Source organism: Columba livia, chromosome 7 (assembly GCF_036013475.1).
Source record: "Columba livia isolate bColLiv1 breed racing homer chromosome 7, bColLiv1.pat.W.v2, whole genome shotgun sequence".
NCBI lineage: Eukaryota > Metazoa > Chordata > Aves > Columbiformes > Columbidae > Columba > Columba livia.
Window position 1 is genome coordinate 5,867,730 of NC_088608.1, and position 21,898 is coordinate 5,889,627.

The 21,898-nt window shown below is 41.0% G+C and overlaps 1 protein-coding gene and 1 long non-coding RNA gene across 4 annotated transcripts in view; one reads left to right on the forward strand and one right to left on the reverse strand.

Annotated features, from left to right (window-relative positions):
• The window catches only part of LOC110363607 (uncharacterized), a 113,803-nt gene extending 92,148 nt beyond the window's left edge, over positions 1–21,655 (reverse strand). Inside the window, exon 1 of the long non-coding RNA XR_010473960.1 lies at positions 19,288–21,655. This is a non-coding gene — a long non-coding RNA (uncharacterized LOC110363607). The remainder of the gene's footprint in view (positions 1–19,287) is intronic.
• LOC106145853 (von Willebrand factor D and EGF domain-containing protein) overlaps positions 1–21,898 on the forward strand; it is a 192,127-nt gene that overhangs the window by 23,523 nt on the left and 146,706 nt on the right. For all 3 annotated transcript variants that reach the window (XM_021296547.2, XM_065070320.1, XM_021296548.2), the window contains exon 2: positions 14,826–15,010. In XM_021296547.2, the coding sequence (XP_021152222.2) occupies positions 14,826–15,010 (185 nt within the window). The remainder of the gene's footprint in view (positions 1–14,825; positions 15,011–21,898) is intronic.

A 21,898-nucleotide genomic window follows, 5' to 3' on the forward strand; every position in this document is an offset into this window, starting at 1 on the left:
TTGGCTTAACGACTGTGTGCAGCACCTTTTGCAAAGTGGAAGGCTGCCATTTCCAATGAATTCACAGCCAGAATAACCTGCTGCTGTAAGAAATCTTTGAAGGAGTTTTGGCTATGCAAAATTACTGCATATTATTGCAGATAACAATCAATCTGTATAAAAATCTGTCATTCTTGGTATGCACACGTGAAGTCTATGGATGATCCTAAGAAAAGGTTTGCCTTGAAAAAGAAAAGGGCATTTATCCTACCTTAGAAAAGGATTTTAAAAGATGGGACACATTCCAAGAATAGGTCTGAGAAGAAAATATGAAAGCTACAATCCTATGATCAGAGTGATAATGTTTTTGGTCCCTGATTAAAGAGAAATATTCAGCTTTGATGTACCCTTTGTAGTCAAGAAGTCATAATGAATAAGTAACAAATATCAAGAAATGAGTTTGAGAGAAATACAGAAATTAACCGGCTCAGATGGCCACTTCAGGTCAGACCTACACTCTATTATCCATGTCAGAGATTGAGATGCTAACGGCAGATCAGACTTGCTGGGAATAGGAACAAATTTGCATCATGGCTAAGAAGAATTTTTGTTTAAGACATACATAAAAATATTGCAGGTGACTTGGATCCAGAGTGTTCTGGAGGCATAGCTAGGGGAGTCATTCATTTACACTAGAGTAAGGGAGATAAATCAGAATTAAACATCCTTGCTTGAGGTAGGGGACAGGGAGCTACATCTATTATAGAAGAACCACCAAGGGTCTCCCAGCCTCGTGCTCCCATGCAGATGCTGTAGCCACAGTTTAGCGATAAGAAGGATTATCATAAGAAGCAGTAGGCTGACCCTCTTTTCAGCACTGCTCATGCCAAAATGCCTCTGTGCTCTTTACACTGGGTAATCGGGGCTGGGATACATGCCATGCCAAGACACGCATTGTTCTCCTATATGTTTAAGCTATGTACATACATTGCTTTCCTGACGCCAGAGCAATAGGAGCTGGGTAACATCCACCTTCTAATGTGACGGGGTTCCTGCAGGAAACCTGTGTTTTGGATCTGGCTGTCCTGCATTCAGAACAAAAAGCATAAAAAATAAGGGCTTATAATATGGAGTAGTTCAAGTGAATTAAGGAAATTAAGATAGGGAGAAGGAAAGCACAGAGTCTGTGCTCCTCAGAGAAAACCCAGCTCATGTGAGGAACCGGTTTTGGGTGAACAGAGCCCAGGTTAAAAAGGCATTGGTGGCACTTTTCTCTACATCAGCAACATCTACTGTCGTTTCATTTGAACACGACAGACTATTTGGCCTAGAGAAAAAGAGGCATATTTTTCTAAAAGTTGAAATACTTCTTATTCAATGCCTTTGCAAATGAAATGACTCCACGTCTCCCATCTCCAAAATATTTAATTTCAGGTTGTTGAGCTTAGCCTGACTTTTAATTATTATCAATGATTCTTTTTTATTCTACAGATTCTATTTCTCTGGAAAAACAGAGGTTTCATTTTAGATTGAAATATGTCACTTTTCCTCACTGGACCAATGAATTGCAAAACATCTACTTACTAAATTTTCCATGTGCCATAACATCTGTTCAACAGTTGCCTTTTTCAGAATTTACTACAAGCACAGCGTTATTACAGCTGTGTCTTTCTGTCCCTCCTACATGCAGTCTTTTCCTTTCTTCTATGCTCTGGGTGCTGTCTGTACTCATATTATTGCAGCAGAAAAATGTAGAACATTAGCATCTGTTAATCCTTTTATACATCAAGTCTTCACATGTTTGGCCAACTCTGCTTTTCATTGTGCCCGTCTGTCTCTGGAACAGCCTCATAATTCCAGATACAGCAAAATAACCCAAAGTGTAGCCTGGCCATGTGGAACTGCTGGAAGGCTATTTTAGAATTAAGATAATTCAAAGGTTTAAGTGTGTTTGCTGGATCCCTAGGAGCAAACTTTTATCCCAGTTTGCAGGGATTTAGCCATTCAGTTGTTATTAATATTGAGCCATGCTGCTGAATCTACATGTTCTGTAAGGAAATAACCTAGATTTTAGTGCTTCCCTTTACACTAGACACTTATTTCAGCAAATAATAAAAGGATGAAATGAAACTTGTCCTTAGCCTACAATTTTACAGTGGCATGACAGAGAAGGAATAAGAGGCTAAAAAATAGCAAAGACCTTCACAGCAAATTTGGACCATGGCTTTTCTTTCACTCCACGTTTGAAAGTATTACGTGGGGTAAAACAGAGATGCGGTTCCTGCCTAAAGGTTAAGCTGGAGGCAGGTGGGTAAATAGTGGGGGCTGAAGTGGAAAAAAATGGAGAAATAGCTGCATCCCGTGATCCTGGTGTGATTCACCCTGGCAGGTCTCACCGTTGGGTCTTCTGGTGTTCATCAAACCGAAACACAGACCTGTCTGCAATGTGCTGCGACTGAGAGGCAATAAGCCCGGTGCTGCATACTTCTGCTGATGAAAAGCTGACTTTTGGACTGCTGAGACAGACACATGCCAAACATGATCAGCCGCAGAATCAGTCTAACCAGGGCAAAAGACTCCAACACAAACAGCCCAAATCCTAGCCTAAAACCCAAAAAAACAATTCAACATCAATTTTTCAAAAGAGACAGGATTAATTAAGAACCAGACAGCTAGGAAGATTCTTTGAAAGGGATGATGATAGTATTTTTGACTTTTTGTTTCATTTAGGAGACAACTCTGAACTTCATTCACAAAAAAAAAACGTGACTAAGTGTTCATATCACTTAAATAACATGGGGAGAGATGCCTGAATTCCCACAGTGAGACTGGAGCAGGTGATGGCAGGTAAACCTTGTCCTTTAGGGACTTTGCATCCATCTCCCCCACCCCTTTAGAAGCCCCCATCTGTGAAAGCCTGTCCCACAGCTAAATGCCCTTGCCAGAAACTCGCTGGCCTAGGAAAAGAGACATTTTCCATCTCATTATAGTCAATTAGCAGAGATTGGGGTAAAGAAGAAATTGTTTTTAATATCCCACTCCCTGCTTTCTGCTCTTCAGGGATACCATGAGGCAACAGAACATTTTGGTACTGAACCTGTAGATCTTCTTGCTGAAATTATGCATCTTATGAACATAATTGAACATGGGGGATCTGCCATGGGATACCCAGGTGCTTGGGGCATTGCCATAGGACATGTCAGACCTGGTTTCACATCAGGGTAAACCAGCCAGCTCCAAAAGTGCCAGATGAGCCCAAACTCCCTCCTCTTGCCTCTTGTTGCTCTCCTGATGGGTCTATTCTGCACATCTGGCCCTGGGCACATCCAGTGCCCCTCTGAGCTTATCCACTGCTTGCAAAAAAATCTGTATAACTCAATTCGACATCAAGGCTAAAAAGGTTAATGGGATCCTCACTTATGAATGCAGAAAGATTACCATTGCAGAGGATAAAAAATAGAAAGCCTTCTTAAGGTCACCTATGAATAAATGTGAACAGGTGTAAGGTCTGCACAGCAGCATGTGGCACCACCGCTTCTCACAGACTATCACAGGAAAAGCCCTTCTTATTAATGGGCTGACAGGTGTGTTATTCAAACTGCAGGGTCAAAAACGTCGTTACATTTCTGTGATATTCCACCCACACGATGGATCCTGGAGGAGATGCACTAGTCAGCCTTGCATATGGGACCAGAGCCGACTCATGCCCTGGGTTGCATATGTAGGTCCATGGTGTGTCTTATCAGGAGCATATACCTGCCTGAATGGGAATTAAACCTTCTTTGAACTGGGTTAACGCTAGCAAAACAAAAGTAGAGCTGTCGAGGCATCCATGCTAAGTTCTATCTACATGTGCTTGTGTAGGATACAAGCAGATGCCAGACAGATCTACCCATACAAACTCCCTGTTCTCCAAACAACTCATAAAACACAACGGAGAAATGACCAAAGCCTGACAGTCACCAGGTTTCACATAATCAAATTTTACAAGTTTCAAAAGCAACTCAGCAATGACTGCGAATTGCTAAAGAATAAAGTAGCAAATGATGAATTGATTGCCTGCTGTTTCTTTGTGTACTAATTTGCGTTATGGCTTTCCAATCTGAAATTGCTTGAGTAGATTTTTGCTGATTTTTTTTTTTTTAGCTCAAATTGCAAATGAAATGACTGTGGTAAACTGAATGCATCAAGTATAATGAAGAATTGATCAATTGTTATATTGTAGGGCTTTTCTGAGCAGTGGTTTCTAGCCTATCTTCTTAAGATGAAAATTGCAGTTATTAGCCAATTACCAAGTAAGAATGCAAAATTGACTCTGGTTTTGATAACAGAAAGATAGAAGAAAACCTGAAGTAGTGCACATCTGCCTGTAATTGCCTTGTTTTACGTATGGATGGTGATACACAGGTAACAGTTTTTGTTGACTTATTCTCCAGGAAAATAATTAAGCCCTAGTTACTTCCTCCTTCAGGAATGCCTTTTTTTAAAATAATCTTTTTCAATAAAAGGTTAAAAGGTAGAGCTCTATTTTATGAAGTCTATACTTGGTGTTATTAGTCAAGGAGGCAGAGGAGTAGAATTGAAAGCTCAGCATGGAAATGGCTCCATGGAAATAGGATTCATCTTGTCTGGTGAGAATAAACTTTCCTGCATTACCACCGTCTAAGAAAGAGAGCAGCTCCCATCAGGAATACTCCACCTAGCAATCTGATTTTCTTTTATTTACTTTCTAAAGAACTAGAAAGAGCCAGGGCTGCATCTCCTGTAAAAAACACCAGCACCACATTGGTTATGGTGGAGAAAATACCCATCCCATCCCAGTAAACCCCCCCCAATCTGACCAACCATCGGCGGATGTAGCTGGTCTCCTGGCTCAGTAGGTCTTCCAAGGACTCCAATCTCCCCAGTGCATTTGGAGTCATTTTTAATTGAGCATAAATTTTAAAACACTCTGTGATCAAAGTGAGTTCAGTGTAAATGAGAAAAATTTGGTTGATCTACCTTCTGCACAGCAGGTCACGATCAAAACATCTGCCTATAATACACACCATATGGGGCAACAATTGTCTCGTGTTTATTCCTGTGCCTCCCTAATCCCGTGTCCTCTGTGGTTGTGTGTATCAGTATCTGCAGCTCTACCTGGACAGCCAGAGAAAGGCATTTTGCTTTACACAAGTGTAATTATGGAGATGTTTTTTCTTATTATGGTAATTACATCCTAAAAGATTGCACAGGTAGCAGCCGTAAATGTAATGAAGACTCAGCTGATACCAGCTGAACTGGTTTTATATCAAAAAGCAGCGTATAGCTGAAGTCCTTACAGATTCCTGAAACCCTCCTATTTTTATGATTGCTGCTAGTACTCCTGGTAAATAAGCAGAGATCTGAGCAGTAACCAAAGTATAGACGACCGAACACAAAAAGGAAAATGAGTACCTGTTGGAACAGCTAACAGGGACTAAATTCCTCTAAATAAAAACAGTAAATGCATTTATCTGGAGATTTTAATGCACAGGTACTGAATGCCTTGGTCTTTCATGGTATGAATAGGCATCAACAGATCTCATTCAAGTCATAGATATACAATGGGCAGCACTTTCCACAACCAGAGGTATGAGATTCCCATTAAATATCACCGCAGCAGAGGGAAACTGCCATCTGGAACCGACTGTCCTGTTTCTATAGGAGGAAGGCACTAATGCATTTTAAATTTGAAGATAATTATGGCTATATGTACAGAAACCACATCTTTTGAATGCTGAAGAAACAGTGAGGATTGCTGATAAACTTGGTTTCTGCAAATCTATTAGACTTAATGTCGCACTTCCACGGTTGGGAGTACACATCATTATCTTATCACGCTGGCCAGGCAGGCCGACAACCATTTCTGGCTCATGACCTTTAATTTTAATATTTTAAAATCCATCCGAAGTGCTATAATGCATGAGGAGGGTTTTTGTCTCAGCAGCAGGAGCTGCTATGTGCTCGAGTCCACGCTGCGTTGACTGTCTCCAAGTTTCAAAGAGCTGTCAGTCTGTGAGAGGATAAGGACAGGGTCAAAGACAACCTGAATTTTGGTAGGGAGGTGTTGAGATGTTCCAGGCTTGTGCATTATTTGGGAAGTGGAGCGTGCACATGTACGTTGCTGCAGAACAGCAGCGAATAGAGCTTCACTCTAACAGCAAGAGCCAACCAAACTATTCCTCCTAAATGTCAAAACCCTAACAGAAAAGCCCATTATGACCATGTGAGGAGTGTGCGGCTGCCGAAACCGGTATTGTGCCAGTGAATGGACTGAGTAAGAGCGATGAATAATAGCAAAACAATAGCAGGAAAAATTGCCTCGTCACCCTGCATACATTAGGAACTAAATCACACCCAGGACAAACGCACATTCGGGCATTTGGCAGCACTAAGCTGCCTTCAGTCCGAGTGCCCTTATCTATCTGCCAGTCTCTGCTGCATCCTGGACGCACTTACAATAAGTCAGCGGCGACACCTTCCCCAACGCCGTATCATCCACATCCAGAATTAAATTGAAGAAGTGGGGTGAAACGTGGCCAAAAATCAGCATTTGCCATGGGAGCAGTCTGGAAAAACGTGTGGCTCGCAAATTGTAATTAGCCCGCGTCGCAGTTGAGGCATAGAAACAGCTCCAGCTCTCAAAGGGGTAAGCCATGGAAATCAAATTTCCATCTGAATAGAGCCCAGTGGGTTCTAAAATCAAAACACATGAGTTCGTTTTTGCTACTGCTATTTAGGAAAGCAACATTTGCAAATGTATGTTCAACTGAGATTAGGAGGTAAAAAAACCTTTTCATTTTGTTTCACTTTTTCATTCTGAGGGATGAGAGCAAAATAGACTAATCAATAACAAGAATTATAAATTTCTTCTTATTGATTGCTCAGAAGTCCTTAAAGGCATCATCATTAACTTAAAGATAACTTGAGGAAATTTATGAGGTTTTTAATTCTCTTCTGACACAGCAATAGTGATTTCTATATTCAGACGCTCAGCCTCCTTGGCTCCGAAGCTGAGCCACAATTAGTGAGGATGAGACTTGGTAAAATTTAATAGACTAATTGACACAATTTGGCTTTGTTTTTTCTGACTGGCACATTCAGTAGATGAGGCTGTATTCTGCACTCTAGTCACCTGTCCCATTCAGCTGCCCATTGCTCTTTATCTGTGTGATCATGTTTCCTCCCTGCTGTGCCCATCATGTTCATTGATGAAAGATGCCAAATAGCGAGTCCTGGAGACTGAAACATTTTCAAGGACAACACCTCTGCTGGAACCTTCTTGGTTCATCCAGGTCAGCTGGCCACATGTTGCGCTTGAAAATAAATACTTGGTTCCTTCATCCTTCTTAGGAGCACTGAATAAAGCACTTTCCAGTGCATCTCCTGTGACAGACCTCCAAATTCCACATTAAGCTGCCCAGAAGTTGCTCAGGCTTTGCTCATGGATTTTTTTTTGCATGGATGCCTTGTTTTCATCTGCTTTGTTGGCCTCCCTTCACACCTTTTCTGGCCTTGTGCAACGTGTGGCTCCCTCTGCCTGCATCCTCCTGTGTGATCAGTACATAGTGCATTATTCTGGAAAGCATTCAGGCAAAACACACACTACAAGTTTCATATAATCAATTCCTCCTTTCTAAACCACAATTTAAAAATAGACAGGCAAGCCAAGATAAGAGGTACTAGCATGAATAAAGAATCATTTTCTCTGGCACTGAATGTCAGCCCTTGGTTTGCCAATAGTATATTGCTTTACTTCATAGAAGACCAGGATGACAAGTGACCTTTTTCCCAGGCAAATGAAACTCGGATGCATCTTACAGAAAACATCTTGAGATTGTAGGAGGATTTTTTTCAGCTACACTTTCAGGGCCCTGTGCTATCGCCTCTACGCAGGAAAAAAATAACTCCCTACAAATTAAGCAATAAACTCACTAATCCTGCCTGATGGCAGCATTCCGTAGTAAGAGTTTCACTTACATGTAAGTACCAAATATCGAGGGTGTTGAATAAGGCACCCACGGGACTGACCAATGTCCCTGTCATTGGTGCTCAGACCACACTCTGGCACTGCAGGAGTTTCCAGTCTAAACCTACGTGGAAGAAGAGCATCTACTCCATAAGACAAACATGCAAAAGAGCCTTTTATTGAATGCCGAGTTCCCCAGGTTAAAAGAAGACTTTCAAAACAGTGTAATATCTAAGGGGAAGCATTAAGCCACAGACACCTAGAAGACTATGTTCCTGCCTGGCCTCATTTTCCTTCTTAATTCTGTTATTCAGTACAACAGCATGTATGAAAAATGTCTTATTCTTTTCAGTGGGTGCTCAGCCTCTTCCTGGGTCAAATTTTCTATAATTACATTCACTTTACACAATAGTTCATTTATGTCTATCAATTTTGTCTTATGAACACATTATTACTTGTTCAAGGCCTGGCCATTATGAGTATGCAGTGTTTAGACAATGTGCTTTCTTATCATTTCAGTTCAGTAGGAACAACTTCTGCTTCTGAATTATCTGAAAACAGCTTTATTTATTGGCTACCAAGGTTTTTATAAAATTATTATGTTTTAGCTACCAGAGGATCATGCATGGTTCAAGCATTTCTATGTAGTGATCATATTCACAACACATTTCTGCCTCTGAATTATTTTACGAATAAAATCTTTCTCACCAGCATGCAGAATAACCGCATGAAATCTTAGCAAATACTGGTGAAATAAGGCGGCAACTTTCATCTGTAATAAACTGACAGATGTTTCTTAGCTACAAATGCATTATCTATTAATAGACCACTGTTCAGCTGGAACCTGCATCCACCAAAAATGAATTTTTACATGTTGTCAGGTCAGAGCCTTCTGCTGGTATTTTGAACTCATCCGTTAAGAGCTCTGAAGGAGTTTCCCAACATCAGCTTTCCTTTTCTGCCCAAACCCTCTTTCAATATCTAGTAAATCATGTGTTGGGGAAACAGATGGCACTACCACACTGAAAGCTTCAGCAGCGCTGGGCAGGGCAGTGGCTGGAGATGAAAATATTTCCCTCTGTCTCTAAATCAGAAAGAGAAGAAAGCAAACACATCCGTTGTCTGCGGCCAGTTTGGAGTTGTGGTTTAACAGCCCAGGCATTTCAGACTGATTTTTCCAAATGAAAATCTTTCATAATTTTCCTATGAAGAGGAATTCAAACACTCTGGAAAATGTTTTGTTCCACTATGGATTGTAGGAAACAAGAAGCGGAAATCTGAAAATCTGCCATCTACTGTTATGTCATACAAGTGTAAAAAATATGAGTATTCTCATACATAATTTGAAATATACCTATATATGTACATATACTATATGCTACTTACATGCGCATATTTTCAAACGTCACACTTAAAGCTCCTTGGCCACCCCCCCGCCTCTGAGCTGATGGGCTCAGCCCTGGGGCTCACTGTGATTTTGGGGGGAGCTCCAGCCAGGCTCCCATGATGTGGGGCACAACATTAAGAAAGCAACCTGCATCTGGAATACACCTTTCCCGGTCACAGAAGTGTTAGAGCACATGGCCAAACGGTGCTGTTCATTAGCATTACCTCGAACAGTCAGGGGGTTTTCATTCACCCTCCACGCAAAATTTGTTTTGCGATCCACCAGCTATTCCCCAGAACTTTAGAATGCCCTTTAAATATATTGCATGGCTGGCACTGCTTTGCCCAAAACAAACATGAACCTCAGGCTTGTAGACTATATTTCTTTCAGAGTTTTCTAGCTGCCATCACCTATTGATATTATTTGATTTGCAGCCGCTATTCAAAGCAAACAAACAAAATCGTAAAGCTTCTTAAACCTTCCTCCATGTAAGCCACTGATATTTACTGGGAGCAAGAGTGACAGGTAGAGCTCTATCACACCCACACTCACCTGCCTTTAGAAATAACAGCAAATGTTTGGTGAACTATTTCAAAGTTTTCAGCCTGCCGCTCCAATTTTCCTGGCATCCCTCCCTGTCATGTCTGATGCTTCCTGCCATGACCATGAGCATCGGCCAGGATGGATGGATGGGCACTTAGCGAATGCCTGGTGGTCCCCACAGCAGGATCTTTTCCACCATCACTGCCCAAAAGTGCACAGGTGGCTCGGCTGCTTGCAGACCATCCAGCTACCAACCTGCTTGAAATAAGCTCCAGCCAATTGATGTTTAAGGTGTTGAATGTGTGGGCCTGTGCTGGGGCTATCCCAAAGTAGTGCCCTGAAAATACTCTCCCAGCCTCTTGTTTGGCTGGTCCCTGGTATAACCCCATGGAGCCTCTTTCCCCTCCGGCACAATATTGAGCAACCCATTACAAATGGACTTCTGCCTCCAGGACCTCCTGACATGCCTATCTCCCCCCAGCCACAGTCATTGATGTTTCCTTTAGCTGGGAGCTAAACCGCAGGTCCACAACAATATTTCAGTGTGAAACCCCAGTTCAAATATCTACTTTCTGTTCATTTGCCATCAGATAATTCTGGATGCTTCCACCTTCTGCAGGAGGCTCTCCCCAGCAAAACCATGGGCAGCCCGTCATTTCATTTGCACATCACTTCCCACATGTTAACATTGGCATTAACAACCACCTTCCTTATGGCTTCAACAGCGACAGATTCTCCCCATAAGACTTGCTTTATCATGCCACCAGAGTTACTCAAATGCCATTTTCACTGAGCAGCTGCAACAGGTATTATTTGTTTGCTTTTTGTGTCAAAAAGGAGATACTCAGTGTCTCTTTGCAGCAAGTTGCTGACACAAAATTGTTGGGGTTTTAAAAAAAGAAATGCTTTAAATCTAGTGAAGCAAACAAATCCTCATGTTTTAGCAACAGCTCCTTGCCTGTGTCGAGGGTGATGGTGGTTCCAGAAGCAGCTCTTTGCAGGAGACTAAAGCACCAGCCACCGTGAAACATTTAATTCCAACAACACTCTGGACCGAGAGCAACAAATTCTCACTACACAGTTTAATTTCTTCCAGAAGGAAATCTGAATGATCATAACGGCAATGAGCACTCAGCTCCCTGAAAAGCCAGCATTTTTTTTCATAAGCCCTTTTAATGCAATTATAGGAATAGAGCTAGGCGATTAAATTAAATGTGTAGGTTTCTCCTACATAAAGAAATAAATATTAACCTTTAAAGGCTATCTAGCCTGCACACCACAGAGTAATGATGACTCCAAGTAAGACATGGATGTGGACTTTTATTGCCCCCCACAACAGGAGGGCAATTGTGATACTGAACACTTCATCACTGTACACAAACGTGACACCTGCATCTGACTTTGTCATTAATTAAAAATTAAGAGGAAGGTTCCATCTGATTAGAGTGTAGCTGCAGTCACCACAAGGTACAAGCAGGCAACCCTCAGGTGAACAACCAACAAGGCTCTACTGTATCTTCTCGGGGTTTTTCTACATATTTTCATAACATAATCTGATTACAGCGATGCCTTTGTTTTTTTTCCTGCAGGAAAGGCAGTAGCAATTAACTTGTACCGTGGCCCACAATTTACATGTTGAAGTTTACCGCCATTCTGTCATGAGGCCATAATAAGCACTGTTTTACAAGGGAAATTCAATAATCGAGGGATTGTTTTGCTCATGAATTGCTGCACAAGCCAGCTGAGCTTTTGCCAGCGCTGCCCCTCATCTCAGTGCCATGGACTGCATCGTGCTTCGGTCTGATCTGCACCGGGTGAGAACAGAACCCGTCAGGGTGGCTCCAGGGGAGCTGACAGCGGATCACTGTGCCTTGCTGTCTCCACAATGACAGCCTTGCAAGCATAACTAGACCCTGTCACAGGTATATAAACATATTCTGACATCTAATACAGAATAAAATACACCTTTAGAGGTGGTGGCTGCTTGAGACGGGACTTCAAGTGTGCCCTTTGGGGAGCGAACACATGGATTTTTGTCCTAAATACCGTTAAATTTAAGGAGTGAACATCCCTCTCCTTACTGACCTTCCCCGCCTCTCCAAATCCTTCCCTGCCCTTTGCAAGTCCCATCTGAAGCATTCACTCCTCTAATGCTAGTACGCAAAAAAGCATTTTCTAAACTACTGCAAACAAGACTACGCGAAGGATGAAAAATAATTAGCTGTGTCTCAGTGTCTAACATATTTGCAATGTTTAGACAGAGTAGTTAATCATTATAGGACCACAGCATGTTGTGTAAATTTGGATTATAAGTAATACACATCGAGCATAAGGTTATTAATTACATTTAAAGGGAGTATTTGATATTATTATTATTGAGAAAGTGAATGCTATTAATTATATTACAGTGCTATGGCAGGTTCCTTTGGCAATACTGTGCAAAGAGCTATTTACTTTTAAATTCTTTTGCCTTTTTTTCAGAAAGGCGGTATTTAGGGCAAGCAAAAGGCACCACAGGCTAAAAATCTTGTTCCCAATAACCCTTCTGAAGCACCAAATGATATTGAAGGGGTCAGCGAGGGTCTGCATTTTTAAATGGTTTTTAAATATAGGGTAAATTTTTCATTTGCCTAAAATAGCTGGTCTGCTGAATGTCACTTATCCCCTTGGGTTGGGAATTGGCAAAGGACAGTCTCCATGTGGTCCCCACTGCTGGGCCCAAATCCCCAGAAAGGACATCTGAGGGAATCAGATCCCAGACTTAATTAAAGGCACAGTATTTCCAAGTGTTCCCTCACTAAAATAGCTCTTACATGTGGAAAAGCAAAGCTTAAGGCTCTGCTTTTTTATTTAAAAAGGTAACTGTATGACTTCAGCTGGAATTGCTTTGGAATTTCACTATTGCTTTGACCAATTAGTTCTCTGAAAATTGCAATACGGGCTCTGTTACGCTAGATTTTGTCCCCATTTGTCTTGCATACCATTGCCTTGCCTTTGGCACAATAAAAATAATCTTTAAAAATAGCGCCATAAATGGATTGACTTTGACCTTCTGAGTATCTTGTCAATAAAATATAAATGATAAATCTGCTTCAGAGTGCCACTGGCATAATATTAAAGCAGAGTTATAATCTGAAAAGTGACATTTGAAAAATGATATTATGGGGAGGGGTCTTACTCTCTTGTCAACGGTGTCACATAAATATGCTCTTATTTACAGTGCAAAGGGGTGATTTTGCTAACTGCCAGGCTCGCTCCAAAAACCAGGTTGTTTTATTCCTGCGATGTGCTCTTTGTCTCTTACATCATCATTAGCAATTAAAGATTACTGCAGAAATTAGCTGAGCCTTCTGTTGCAGATGCATAAAGCAGAGCAGCTTCTGCTCAGTCCCCTCCTGTGACCCACTCTGCAGTGCTAACGCAGCAAAAACGGACTTTGCCTCATGGAGAAATAGCTAAGACAACCAAGAAAAGGCTGTTGTTTTCTACGTGATCAGCTTTCTGAAAATAAACAACTTATAAAAGAATCCCTGCAAGGCTTCTTTTTATTAGGTGATAAACTACTGAATATTCTGTAAAAAAAGCAAGAGATGTATTAAAATAGAGAGGGCAGGCATGTAAACAAACATACATCAAGGGGCAGCAGTTTTGATCCAAACTTTGTGATGCATGCAGAGCAGCTCTGCTGCGTTTGGCTTCAGAGGTATACACACCTCAGGCAAGTCTGACCCATGGCTTTACTATTTGCAAGCCTAACTCGAGCTTACTTCTAAAACCCCATCATATTGTTGTTCTTTCACCATTTCTTTTACTCTTTTTAACATTTCTCATTTTCACTACTTAACACATGTATTTTAAAGTATGTAAGTGGACTTCATACTTCAACATCAGTTTATATCGTGATTTAAAATGCTCATGCATCCAGTGAACTAAATTAAGAAACAAAGATCACAAGGCTTTGGAAACTTAAAACATCGATTGCTGAGGTGGAGTGATCCATATGCTAATCCCTAAACTAGACTGATATCACATTCAAAGGGTTAAGGTCTCTGATTCAGATATGTGAAAATCTAGATGACAAAACCTTCACGTTACCAAGCTTCCAATATTATATATTTAATTCTAAATTTTATCTTTTCCCAGTGTTTGCCTTCAAAGTTAGCCCAACCCTAAACTGAATCTGAACATAAGAGCAGGGATCTGGAAGGTCACTATATACTTGTACACGTTTAGCAGTCTCTTTAAGAAAGAGCTTCCACAAAGAAATCATTTGGGTTGTGAACCAGCATTCGAAGTAGCTGGCAAAAAAAACAAACAAAAAACTTTAACCCCTAGAGGTATTATTAAGTATGATGTTTATAAAAATTTTAAGAAGGAAAAGGAACTACTGGAGAAGGTCCAGTGGTGGGCTACCAAGATGATGAGGGGTCTGGAGCACCTTTCTTATGAGGAAACACAGAGCGCTGGGTCTGTTCAGCTGGAGAAGAAAAGCTGAGAGGGGATCTCATCCATGTTTATAAATATCTCCAGGGTGGGTGTCAAGAGGATGGACCAGACTCCTGTCAGTGGTGCCCAATGACAGGATGAGGGGCAACAGGCACAGACTGAAGCACAAGAGGTTCCGTCTGAATATGAGGAGAAACTTCTTTACTGTGAGGTGCCAGAGCCTGGACCAGGCTGCCCAGAGAGGCTGTGGAGTCTCCTTCTCTGGAGACATTCAAACCCGCCTGGACACCTTCCTGTGTGATCTGCTCTGGTGAACCTGCTTTAGCAGGTGGGTTGGACTGGATGATCTCCAGAGGTCCTTTGCAACCCCAACCAGTCTGTGGCAACAGGATGTGCCCTCGTTTAAGTGCTTATTAACAGTACCCAGTTGAATTAAACTGAACTCACTTATTCAATCATTGTCCTTTTCCCCCACTGCAGCTCCCGAGTGCTCTCCGGACGGACACCGCATCCTCCGCGACCCCCACCGCAGCACCAGCTTTGACTCGCTGGAGCTGCAGCGAAGGGAAACTCAGGACCTGGTTTGTGACCACTCCTTGCCCCCAGCATGGTATCGCTTCATGATCAACAACAGGCCAGCGGAGATGCCAACCACGTGTGTCGAAGTCAGTAAAGCCTAAGCACAAACCCTAGTCAACTTAAATCAATCCTTACATGTCATTTTCCTTTCCAGCCACCTCTATACTCTCAAGGCCAGTAGAGTGCAATGGGATAGGTGAGCGGTAATGGGAAAAACACTTTTTCTAATAATAATAGTAGTACTGTCACATCCAAAAACATTAGTCAGAGACCAGAATCCCTGTGACCTGGCCATTATTTAAACATAAAACACAGCATTTTCCAGCTCTAAAGAGAGATGTTTAGCAAACCACATGTCACCATCAATTATACTTTTTTCAAGCAATTCTGTTGCTTTAAGAATGGATTCTGGAAGCTGACTCTTTCCCCATATAATTTATTGATTAATTAGGAATATTAAATAGGATTATGTCCTTATTACAAAATCAGAAGGGAAGAATCGGAAAAATGAATATGAAAGGCATTTCTCTAGTCATATAGAAGGAAATGCTAAATCTGAGTAGTCTTCTGCTATTATCATTTATTGTATTACTTAGTTTCATAATTATGCTAGCTGCTTTCTAGAGCAAAAAAGCTCCACCACAGAAGACCGCTCTCTAAAAAAGAGAAAACAATAATTATCTGCTTTCATATGTGTTTAATATGTATGACAATAATGTTTAACTTGCAAATCATTGCTGCTGGAGCAACTTGAGACCCTAACTAAAGTCACTGCCATCTCAAATAGAGCAGCTGCAGGAGGTTAGAATAATTGCAAACACACTATTAAATAAAATTATTCAGAAAATAAACTAATTACCATAAATGACTTTAAAGATGAAATATTCAATCTAGAGTACCAGGATGTTTAGTATTAGGTGATGCTACCCTAGCTGCAGAACCTTCTCAAAATCAGCAAACAATGCTCCATATCCATTCAAAATGGACCTGCAAACTTGTCATTACAGAAATATATCTTAATAATCTAACATTATATGAAATGTTATGAGATAACTGTTACTTCTATGGGATTTCTAACTTTCTGCATACACAAAATATAATCCAATTAATGTGAACAAATTGGCATGATTACTATTGAAATATTCATTTCATGGCAGGTCATCGTTGAATATCCCAGTGCATTATGAAGTTTATTTTTACACATTACTCAATATTCTATAAAACTACTGAGTTTGCCATTGCTTTTCAGTAATTTCAAGTATATAGTAGTGCTTGACTGCATGAGATTTCTTTCAAACAATACATGCTTTGTTTTTTGAATCTCTTCTCTGGAGATTTACATTCAGGTTTGTAGAGCTATATTCATTAGATTAGTTTCTTATCTTGTAACATAATTCTTGCCATTGGTTTCTTCATTATTGTCTGAATGACAGTAAATCTCTGCTTCTCTATGCTGATGAAGGATTACATCTGTTAGATGTCAAAACCAGAACAGTAAGTTTCTTTTTGATCTTCACCTTCTAAATCTGTCTCTACCTTCTATCTTTTCCACTTAATTAAATCATTGTTTAATTTGGTTTTCCATTTAATTTGAGCAAAACCTCTAGAACAAAATAATTTTAATAACTGCACAGCTTCCACTTCTTAATAAGCAGTTATTATTGGACATTCCAGCCTGGCTGGAGTGAACTGATTTTAATTAAACAAGTCAAAGACAAAATCCTGAACAGATAGAAGAGAAACCAAATAAAGCTTGAGAATCCAGCAGGAGAGTTAAAAAGTACATTACTCCAGCACGTTGTAAAATACACGCCTGGTGATAGCCTGTTGATACTGGCCGGATACAATTAGCTGCTTATCACTGGATAAGATTAACTTCTTAATTCAAAGTAATTGTAGATAAGGATTCTTGTCACCCAATTGAGCTCAAAAGAGATTTAAACTATAATGGAGATTTAGAGGTCCTGCCCACCTGGGGAGAGAATTGGAGCAGGACAAGCAGCAAATGCTGGGTGGGCACGAGGGGGTGAGCTCCCCAAACTGCCTGCAGTAGGGGCAGCTGACTCCTTCAGACACCCTCTCCAAATCCTGCCACAAAAAAAAGCCCGACAATAAAAGCATGGCACTGTCTGAATATTGTTTCATAACCACAGAAAGTGTTACATTCAGAGAGCAGAACCAAGTCACACACAGAAGTTATGAGAGCCTCAGTCAAGAACCATGTCCCAGCTAAGAGGCACAACAACTTCTGTAACGAAAAACAAATAGCAACTCTTAAGCAGCTATTTCTCATCACTAATTTAAAATAATATATAATAATACAATATAAAATAGTGAAAAACTAAGAAAAAAAAAAAACAAGTTTTTATGACAAAAAAAAGAGTGAAAATATGAGTTGTATCCTTGAGTTCCCCATCCCTAAAAATCCAACTGCTGTCCATAAACTTATTCCGCCAGTGGTAAAGTACTTTTGATTGAAACAGCTTTCCCATTTAGGCATTGCCTGCTGCATTTCTCTGGGGGGGTAACAAATGATCCTGACCTTCCTCCCTCTATTTCTTTCTCGCCTCTCCCCCCATGCTCCCAAAGGAGACCCAGCAATTACCACGTCCTGGCCGCGGCCACTTCCCCACCCAGCAACACATCCTACCAGAAAAGCAACATGAACCTGAAAGTGTTATATCCCAAGGTATTGAGGCTGCTGCCTGCAGATCACAAACAAAAATTTGTACTTCAAGAACTGCCAAATCCACCGTGAAAGGCAAAAGACTCAAGGAAGAAAGCATAGGGAAGCCGTTACTACGATTAAGGCACTAAGAGCAAGAACAATGCATAGACATGGCCACATTTAGCAGTAAATGACCTTCAGAAAAAGAACAAAAGTGACATTAAAATTAAAGCTCAACAGAAAAATCTATTAAAGATACAAAGAAGTATTTAACAGTAAATGCAGGAAAAACACCAGAAAATAACAGAAATAATAGTTATTTTAATTGAGGCTTCTGAATTAATATAGGGTATAAATATGTATCTGTATATATGTACATAGAGGCAAGCCCTAGGAAAGGCGTGCACACTGAAAACAAACGAGAGAGAACACAACCTGCCAATGTTATTGAAGATCTGCTCTACAGTCAGATAAAAGATCAGTCTATGGATTACAGAGGAGCAGCATATGCTGCACACCATAATGCAAATCCCAATGCCATAGCCTTGCAGTGCTGGCTCACAGGGAAGTCAAAAACATCTAGAAATGCATTTCTTCCTTCGTTCCTTCCCCTTGTTTACACATCATCGATTACACTCTACAACCTTAAGGAAAAACAACAATTAAGAATTTGATTATGCAAATAGTGATTGGTTCTGGAGCCAGCAATACTGCTTGTGACACCGCATGCACAAGTCAGATTCATTACTTATCAAAGCAATGCTAATGCTTCCAGCTTTGAGTGGTCAATTGAAACAGCAAACAATAAACCAAAAAGAAAGGGATTAAAACCAGCATCACCACTAGAATGATTGTCATGATCAAACACTTTGTCCAAAACAGAGGATTTGTAGCACCAGATACCTTCAGTAAAGAGATTAATACAGGTGTTACCGCACCACAAAAATCACTGCAGACCCACTCCCAGGGTGAGACACTGGTCTCCAGATCTTCTGAAATGCCAGAGCACCTCATCAGCCAACAGGCCTCCCACAACACCCATCAATACAGATGACTCAGATATTCACAATTTATATATATAGATGCATGCAAAAATATGCATACTGCCCAAGCTGATAGGCACAAACCAGGTCCATACAGATACATTTAGACAGATACACACGCTTTGGTACATACGTGCGCAGCACCGCATCCCTTCGGCTTAAGTTCAGCTTTCAGAGCAGCCACCGCTTCACCCTTGGTTCCCCTGCCCTAAGGCAACACCTCACCTGGGTTCACTTCATATTCTACAACATGGCAGGGGCCTCCCAGCCACCTCTGGCTCCACCGGGGGGGTCCCCACCAGCAGCCACTTGTTTGCCCGCAGGGAAAGGCAGGAGCAGGGTGATGGTTTCAGCTTTGTACGTTACCCAACTCCAGCACCATCCCAAATTTCAACTTAGACCGGTGATAACCTCCAAACAGACTTTATTCTAACCAGAACTACTTAGCAGAAAACCAGCCGCAAACAGGGTTTAACCGAAATTACTCAGCACTCTGACAACTTCATACAACACAGGTTCAGATGCCAGCTAGGAGTTAGTTACTACACAGCCAACTCAAACCCAAAGGGATCAGATCCCAAAACTCTGAAGCCATGATTTAAAACACATATCTTCCCATTCTTCCGAAGTGAAGGGTACCCAGATCACTTACCAGGTTGGTGAGGTAGCTCAGTCCTTGAAGAACAGTCCTCAGATGGCCAGTCTGAGGAACAAAGCCACCAGCTTCACACCCACTGCTCCCAGGAGAGCAACCCTGTCTCAGCTGGGGCCATTTATGGGGCTGCTCCAGAAACTACTCTCAACTGAGGCATCTTGTTGGTCAAAAGCCCTGTCTGTCACTCAAGGGGTGGGTGCATGACCATAGTGGTCCATGAGCCTGGAAGGTTCTGCTGCTTTTTTTGTGGGAGGAGGGAGCAGACCTGCTGCATTCAGAAATCAGGGGTTTCTGGAGTCAGGTATGGGTTATAGAATCATAGAATGTCCTGAGTTGGAAGGGACCCACAAGGATCATCGTGTCCAGCTCCTGCACGTGACAACCCCACAGTTCACACCGTGTGACTGAGGATGTTGTTCAGTCTCTTCTTGAACACTGTCAGGTTGGGGCTGTGACACCTCCCTGGAGAGCCTGTTCCAGTGTCCGGCACCGTCTGGGTGAAGAACCTTTTCCTCATGTCCAACCTGAACCTCCCCTGGCACCTCGGGTTCTGTCACTGGTCACTAAAGAGAAGAGTTGGGTGCCTGCCCTTCCTCCTCCCCTTGTGAGGAAGCTGTAACCTCAATGAGGTCTCCCTTCAGTCTCCTCCAGACTAAACAAACCAAGTGACTTCAGCTGCTCCTCATACAGCTTCTCCTCCAAACCCTTCACCAACTTCATAGCCCTGGGTTGTGTGAGACTTCAAAGCGATTCCTCTCCCATGAGCCAGTCCAGTCACTGTGATTTTTCATCAGCCACAATGCCACAGCAAGGATTTCTGCAGATCAGTTATGGATAGGACACTGTTTTGGAGATGCCCGGTAACACCTGCCTGTGATGGTGTATCGAGATCGTTCCCAAAATCCTTCTTCAGAAATGTCATGCTTTAAATGAGAAATATCATCTCCAAATGTGTATATGCTCTAAATTCAGGTACAGTTGTCCATGGGGCATGAGAAGGACAGGTTATGCAGTCAGGGCTGGTGTTTTCTCTACAGTCACATTTTAAACAATATAAATTTACCTTTATATATATATTATACATATATTTATATAATATACTCAAATAGGCTCAAATGCTAATTGCTAGTGTATAAAACAAGGCCACGTTAAAACGTGTCAAATGTAACCTGACTACAATGCTTCCTATTGTAGCCCCTGGAGAAGATTCATTTTTTCCCAGACTCAGGTTAATTTCCTCCTGTACTTAACCTGTTGTAGAACATTTTATACTCACAATCAAAATAACAACAGCTCAACTGCATACTATTAATTTTTTGTTTCAATTTTTATTTTGCTCTGGATCCAATCCTTCTTTAATTTGCAATTGTTTTATGAACTTAAAAGGAAGTGACACTTTCAAGGTATTATTTCATGTTTTCATTTGTAATTCTGTTTTTTGCATGCATACGTGATTATTCCAAATCATAATGGTAGGTAGGAAGAGGTTTTGTTTTTCTTGTTTGTTTTTCAGGCATACAAAGAGCCTTCTGTAGAAATTACAATTACAGCCTCTATTGTTCAGAAGCATGTACTTAAAAGAAACACAAGACAGGCAGCAGTTTAATTGCTACTACAGATATTCCTGACATAAAGTGATTTCTTTGGAGTTCGGCCCCAGATTGAAATAAAAAAATCTTATTTACTTTAACTTACCACAAAGAAATTTAAAAAACTAAAATAAAGTTTTGAGTGGATAATAGATGCAAAATCACAATGGTTTAGCTGCCAACCAACAGTATACCAAAAAGCTTTCCATCTCCATCTAACTAAAACAATGCATTTCTCACATATGGTGCTACTTATTTTTTACAGCATAATTTCAGTGCAATACCCAAGTGACAAGAACAATCAAGCTTGATTTCTTTGTGCAATTATAAAGAACCTTAGAGTGTTCAATCAATCAAACTAGTTGATTCACCAAACTCCAACTAAATGGAAGGAGACATCATTGGATTAAACAATAATGGTTTGTCCCATTGTTTTGGCAAAGGGGGAACAAATTTTTTATTATTTTCATCTAGGTTTTCTGAAGTGAATTATTTAAAAGATTAGCTGGTGCCTAATTATGAATTAATGAATGCTTACCTGCCACATAGAGGTGTTGCAAAGATTAATTAGGTAAGGTTTATAAAATCCTTTGAAGATTTAAAATACCTCTTAATTATAATTGGATAAAGTATGAGAGGATACAGAGCACTAAAGAACCCTGGCAACAGCCTAAAGACTCTTTGTGTTAGAGATGTTCTCCTTTGCGTGAGCTTTGCCACTGGATACCTAATAGAGATGCACTGAATAACCTAAATATAAGGTTTAAAACAATATATCTTCCTTCACTAACTTGCCATTACATTGACCAGCTGCAAGTCCAAGTAAACCTGTCAACTGAGGCAATCAAACACTTGTGAGCTCTTCTATGGAGTGTCAACCACAGAATCACAGAATCGACTGGGTTGGAAAAGACCTCAGAGATCATCGAGTCCAACCCTTGGTCCAACTCCAGTCCATTGACTAGATCATGGCACTAAGTGCCATGTCCAATCTCAGTTTAAAAACCTCCAGGGATGGT